At 42.8% G+C, this 6,941-nt stretch overlaps 1 protein-coding gene across 2 annotated transcripts; it reads right to left on the bottom strand.

The window, feature by feature from the left end:
• Window positions 1–2,042: 2,042 nt before the first annotated feature.
• Window positions 2,043–6,089, bottom strand: LOC147611349 (transcription factor ILR3-like). 2 transcript variants are annotated; one of them, XM_086784419.1, is made up of 6 exons: window positions 5,892–6,089; window positions 5,299–5,473; window positions 4,504–4,566; window positions 4,205–4,282; window positions 2,727–2,889; window positions 2,043–2,623 (listed from the first exon to the last, which is right to left on the bottom strand). In XM_086784419.1, the coding sequence occupies exons 2-6, from the start codon at window positions 5,412–5,414 to the stop codon at window positions 2,342–2,344; spliced, it is 702 nt and encodes a 233-aa protein (XP_086640545.1). In that variant the 5' UTR covers window positions 5,415–5,473; window positions 5,892–6,089; the 3' UTR covers window positions 2,043–2,341. The 2 variants fall into 2 exon arrangements, with proteins under 2 accessions (XP_086640545.1, XP_086640544.1); XM_086784418.1 differs by having other exon boundaries at window positions 5,299–5,683; window positions 5,892–6,088.
• Window positions 6,090–6,941: the final 852 nt, after the last annotated feature.

Genomic DNA, 6,941 nt, shown 5'->3' with positions numbered 1-6,941 from the left:
TTACCTTGTGCTAAATGTCAACTAGGGAAAGTCTAACTTCGTGTCATACTTTCTTAAGACTAATACTAAGAGGTTGGACCATTTTTAAGTTTTTCTAGTCACTCGTATGTAAGTCATTTTTTACAATAAGCAAGACAATCATTCCCTTGTTACAATAGAATATTCATGAGCTCTCATCTTTCCTCTTCTCCCTTGCATATATGCTATCGAATCTTCCATGTTTGATGGATGCTTACTAGAAGGATTGGTTATAGGTTGTCTACTTGCATTAGCTTCCCCTTCATTCCTTGCCTTCTGTGAAAGAAAACCATCACAAAAGGCCATCTCTTGTTGCCTCCATATGAGCATAGAGAGCTCTCCCTTCACCCATCGGCAAGAAGCATTCCAGTGTGGCAATAGAATGAGGATGCAACAAACGAACTAGCGCACCCACAAAGGGAAGTTGCATTTGTGACTCTAAGGCAAGACCCAACAACGCATGCTTCACAAAGCTAAGATAAGCTCTTGATTTTAACATATATCTTAATGACCCAAAAAAACCCACATAGAACCTCAGGCTAAACTATGAAATTAGGGTTTACATGCCAAGAAGGAAACTCCGGTTTAGCATAGACCTTAAGAAAAATTTGACAACAAGAGTTTGGATTTGCTTTTAAGGGCTTCAATGGCTCTAGTGTACTTTTTACCCCAACAACTTTGTAGAAGTAGAAATCTTGTGACAAGTTACCACTAAAGAGGAATCATTCATCCAACAACTAGTTGTGAGATTTACTTTGAAGAAAATTTGGGAATAGTTAAAATCCACTGCATCCCCCTTTAAGTTCTTGTTATTAACATAATATGATTTCTATGCTAAACAAAATCTCAAAAGACTATTTGATGTGTGCAAGGAGATAGGGGAAAAGTTTCAGCTGGCAAATGTCTTGGAGCATGCGTGTACATACGCACATACATGTGTGTGTGTGAGAGAGAGAGAGAGAGAGAGAGAGACATTACCAAAAAAAAAAGTGTGTGTGTGAGAGAGAGAGAGAGAGAGACAGCTTTTGAGACATCATTGAGTGAAAGTAGGCATGAGAGGCATCGAAAGAGGAGCAAGAGAGGCAAGTAAAGGCATGGCAAATAACATCAACGGAGAGCAAAGGAGGGTGTCAGCAAGTTGGATGCTCTCCACTTGAATTGATTTTGGTATGAATGGAGGGAGTGTCAAAACCGCAAATGATAAAAGTTAACTAGGTCTCTTAATCTTAAACCTCCCCAAATGCTATTTTGGAAACCACATCTGCATGAACACTTCGATTATCAACTAGTCACCAATTGCCCAAACTGCAGCAATTATTCTAGGTTGAATCTTATAACTGACTTCTTCCAACTGATCGCATGCTCTAGTTGAATCCGTGCAAGGCAGCCTGTGCTCATAATGTGAAGGAACGTTATACCCAAAGAATAAGAACCATTATGTAGATCGACGTCTCATAAGTTAAATCTGATATGTGACACACACACACTTGCACGCGCACAGATCCACAGCAGCATGAGCAAGAAATCTGTCATGTGCATGTCAACTCTATGCATCATTTTGCCTATTGCAGACGACATCTCCAACTTCTTTGCCTCTAAGCATACTGTCAGCCCAGAAAGTAATCACAGAGTCATTGAAAAAGGATGGGCTACTGGAGTGGGCAACACACATGACAATGCACGCAAAGCCAACAAAATTCAACAAATCCCGTCTCCATGACTACAGCACCACTACATTTTTTCTCATGGTGCAATTCTCTTGATATAAGCACAAAGACAGTAAAGTAAAAAGCGGCGATGGAGCTGTCCTTGCTATGCGTCTCAACTACCATAAGAGAAGCTTGCCATAAGGCACAAGAGGGCGTACATGGATACTAAAGTGGGCTTAGATCAAAAGATTTTAAACAGCAGAGTATCATTAAGGGAGTTAGGAGCCTTGCTTTTTAGATGCGTGTCATTTTACTGCACTGAGATGTAGCATATCACTATTCACAACAAGTCCATTAAGTCCACAATTTTCGTAGTCTGAAAGAGAGCAATGTTACCAGCAGCAAGCATAAAATGAGCCGCAGCAGGCAGCACAAAGAGAGCAAGCAGTAAATGGCCTGCTAAATGTTAGTAACCACTACATTTCACTTCCGTGAAACAGGGCTAATCAAAGTGATAGAATAGATATAATCACAACCTCTACCTAGTTGTCTTACAAGACACAACTCAACAAATAAGACAATTAATCAGACAAGGTGTCAATTTTAAGACCCTTTGCTTCAGCGAAGGTCCCTTTGCTTCAGCAAATGATATGTGCAGAAGCATCTCAGAGCAACTATGCCACGGGTGGCCTGAGCATGTGATCCTGAGACGTATCAAGTGCAGCAGGCGGCATCCATTGCCACATCCCCATTCCCATTCCGGGGTAACCAGGTACGGATACACCCTTGCTGCCAGCAACTTGATTCTGCGATGCAAAAGCTGTCATTGCAGCATGCAGTGCAGCCGGGTGTGGCACATACCCTGTAGGCATGGTCATTAATTTCATTTGCTGCTCTAACCTCTCCTTCTCCAACTTCATTCTTTGCTTCTCATCTCGAAGTTCGCTTTTCTCTGACTGAAATCAGAGCCAATGAGTTTCTTAGAATGAATGCATGCACTAACCAACTGATGGAAATGCTCCTAATAATTGAAGTGAAAGCAGATGTGAAGCATCAAACCTTCAACTTCTTGATAATCTCTCGAAGCTTTTCATTGGAGTCATTTAATTGCTGAGCCTCTGTCTTCAACTGATCAAGAGCGCGTAGTGCATCAGAAAGAATGAGTGTTTTATCTGTTTTAGGTGTCCTCCCTGGCTCCAAAAGGGTGCTTAACTCCAAGAACCTGTCTCATCAATTCAATGAAAACCTTCAGCATAGTCATGCCAAAATTGTGTGATTAAGCAGGAGATTGGAGCGATTGGGAAAGATTGGGTGGGGGAAATCAGGCAAATTAGGAGAAATTGGGCAAACTTGGGGGAAATGGGGGAAATTGAGAGAGAGGGGGGACAATTGGGAAATTTTGGGTGGGAAAGTTAGGCAAATTAGGGGAAATTGGGCAGATTGGGAAAATTGGGGGAAATGGGGGCAATTGGGAAGTTTTGGGTGGGGGATTTTGGGGAAAACTTGTGTAAATAGGAGTAATTAGTAAATTTGATCAAATTGGTCATTGTTGGGAAGAGAGAGAGACAGAGAGAGATTAAGTGTCTACTAGAGACCCAATGGGCCAATGAGACCACAATAACGTCCATGGCATATCTCGTCATGGAGCAGAAAATAAAATAGAACAAACAAAACTATCTCACAGGAATCATACAAAAATGTCCATGGAAATCTCATCATGGAATACAATGAACATAAAACATGAAACATGAAACACAAGAGGAGCATCAGCCGGTTCAGCCCCCAATAGATGGTATACCACTCTCCAATATATCAAGCATGGCCGAGAGGTCTCCCTGCGCTACTTCACATGGAAATGTCCATGGAAATCTCATCATGGAATACTATGAACATGAAACATGAAACACAAGAGGAGCATCAGCCGATTCAGCCCAATATATCAAGCATGGCCGAGAGGTCTCCCTCCGCTACGTCACATGGAAAGGTAGCTCAACGGCAGTGAAGCATGTCCTAGATCTGGAGCTGATAAGCGGTCATGGCCGTCGTCTTGGGGCAGTGGGCACCAGGCACGCTGGAGTGCGCATGCCTGGTCCAAGGTAAATCCTCTCGGGTGATGTGGATCCGCAATAGCCCAAGGTGGGTCCACAGGATCCACTCTGTGTTGGGGGGGGGAGAGAGAGAGAAGAAATGCCTATTGGGGAGGGGGGGGGGAGGGGGGAGAGAGAGAGAGAGAGAGAGAGAGAGAGAGAGAGAGAGAGAGAGAGAGAGAGAGAGCTTGCGGGACTTTCTCTATGAAGGAGGCAACCAGCACGGCAGCATGCACGAAGGGGCAAAACAGGGCAAATCTGGCCACCACACACAAAACATGGGAACATTTGGGAAGAAAAACGTAAAACTTTTTCGCCCAAATCAAACAGGATGCCATTCCAAATGTTTCGGAATGTTTTCCCCTAAAAACGTTCCATTCATTCCATTTGCTCGGAACGCATTTTTTTTGTGGCTATGCCTGCATATATGTGTAAATTAACAAAAGTTACCTGTCATTGAGACGATCTCGGCGCATCTTCTCCCGGCATGCTTTGCTAGAAGTCCCCCCACCAGATTCATCCCGCAATCTTGTACCACAAACTCAATCATGTTAGCACAGAAGTTTGGTCAACACCTCCAGCATAATACCAATGCTCAATGTAACCAGATGATGATGAGGAAAATTCTGAATCTGGATGCTAGAACATATAAATCGTGTAAAGGTTCCATAATTGCAATAACGATCCAGACCTGCATGCAACACGATGGACGAGCACATGTAGCAAGAATCTAAAATTAAGACAACTACCTCTTCTTTGAGCCTGCGTTTTCTTGATCATACATGTTAGCTCTGCAACAGCTGTTATCAACACTGCCCAACACCAGTTCTTGATTAAGTTTTTATTCTATAAAATACCCTCATTCATTAACTGTGTGTGTGTGTGTGTGTGTGTGTGTGTGTGTGTGTGTGAGAGAGAGAGAGAGAGGGAGAGAGAGAGAGAGTAGATGGAATAGAAACCCATAAAGCAGTCGTGTGTTCAACCCAATAGTCCCCAATGGGGAGCCACAAAGGGATACCTTCCCCATTCAACAAGAAGCCCTTATATAGCAGCTCATCCCAACAGTCACATGCCCCAACCCATGTCTCAAGGTCCCAACTTGTCCAAACCAGACTCTAGAGGTAGGGGCTTGGACAATGGACAAGGTGGACTAATAGGCCACAAAATCAGCACGTGGGGATTACTCAATGACTCCCAGAACTGATACTCAAATCAAGCCCTTTGGTGAAGTTCGATGTTCTGCTCACAATCGTGCTACCCCGAATATGCATGTCTATGGCAGGCCTGTTGATGGACTGTGTTATCTTGAAGAACCCAACGATGTTGGCAATGTCACTGAGGATATGATGATGGGACATAGCATGTTGAATATCAGGGGGCTTGCATGATCATGAGCAATACATGTGAAAATCCCCAAAAATGAGTGTATGTGACCAACCAATGTATATAACCTGATATGTGTGAAGGCAATGTGGCAAGCCTGACAAATCAATATGGAAAACAATGCAGAAAAAACCCAAATTTGAGGGCATGGGGACCCAGACCTGAGGTCAGCTTGCTCGTTGAGGCCACACCAGAAGAAGGCGTTGGGCTGAGGTGGGTCATCCAGAAGGGGATCATCCAGAAAAGCCATCCACTTGCTCTGCGGAGACGAAGCCATCCTGCTCGAATATGGGCCCCTTTTCTTCTGTTGCTTCGTTTTCTTGTAAGGTCCAGTCGCTGCAGGAAACCCTAATTAGTTCAAATTGCGGTCTGTTCTCAATAGCAGTGGATGAGAAACCCTAATTTGCCTCTCGATCTGCTAAAACAGAAGTCCCCCCTGTTTGATAATGATGGACTTGATCTCCCGCGGTGAAGAAAGACTCGCCTCTCGCTCTCTCTCTGGGAGTTCACTTTTGATAACGAGCTTTATAAATGAATTAATCACACCTAAATCATACATTGGGGGGATTAGGGGGGTTCTTGTTGGGGTCTTATAAATATATATTTTTTGATGTGTGTTGGTACAAAATTTAGATGCCATTAGGGTAGATTATAACAGAATACCTCCTCCTTGGGACAGGTGGGCGCCATCGTTGGCCTAAAGCCCAAGAAGCAGGTCTTACACATATTGATTTAATACTTATGACATGCTTACTTGGAGCTCAGCTCGATCCAAGCTCGGCTTCAATACACATACAAGAGACTGCCCATGGGCTTCGATGCACAAGATTGCTCGGCCCTAGCACACATCAAGACAACAACACACAAACAAGTAGAAGGACATTACAAGCACTCTAACTTGTTGATCACACTTAGTAAAAACTTTCAACTTGAAGGCATCCACCTAAATTCCCCTGCATTATCAACATTTTTTTAGAGTAGGAAAGGTGACCTCAAGTGATAAGCAACCGTGCTTGCTTATTGCTCATGACAAGCCCAAGGTAGTAATCTATGTAACACCTAGAGTGTCAAATACATTATGAGTGTTCAAAATCCATGTGATGTGAAGCAAACCTAACATGTGGCACTTTACATGCATACCTTTGCTATATTCCAATGTTGGGGGGGCGAGTGGGGGCGGGGGGGTCACTTTGTAAAGGGTGAATGAAATCAAAGCTAAGTTCCATTGTCATGTGCATTTTTTTTTTAGGGTTGAGAGAGAGAGAGAGAGAGAGAGAGAGAGAGAGTCCTTTTTAAAAGGAAGTCCCAATATGGACTCCTTTTTGTGCTCTTCAAAGGGTGGATGTGAACAAAGCCAAAAAAGTACATTCACTCTTTATGAAATTAAAACTCTTAAGGCATATGAGTACCTTTGCAAGGTAGGCCCTATAGTATGTCAAAGCATGGTTGATGTGTGCCCACCCATATGTGAAAAAACTCAAGTGCAAATAATGCCACATGCATGATAAGATCGCATGACTATACCTACACTTTCTCATATTCTCATGTGAATAAAGGAGAAGAGGCAATAATGATTAACCAATACATCATGCTCATAGCAATGATGATATGCAAAATGTATGCATGACCCCACACTTATGTGATTATCTCATCTTATAGCTCTCATTTCAACATTATCACTTACTTGGGGCTTCCACTTTGCTTGTCACATTCTATATAGTCTTACTTAAATAATTTATAAGATTATAAAAGCACTTCCACTTAAAACATTAACTCTATAAGATTATAAAAGCACTTCCACTTA

Source organism: Cibotium barometz, chromosome 47 (genome assembly GCF_041138505.1).
Source record: "Cibotium barometz isolate CiBa-2024 chromosome 47, ASM4113850v1, whole genome shotgun sequence".
NCBI lineage: Eukaryota > Viridiplantae > Streptophyta > Polypodiopsida > Cyatheales > Cibotiaceae > Cibotium > Cibotium barometz.
This window is presented reverse-complemented; position numbering and strand designations above follow the sequence as displayed.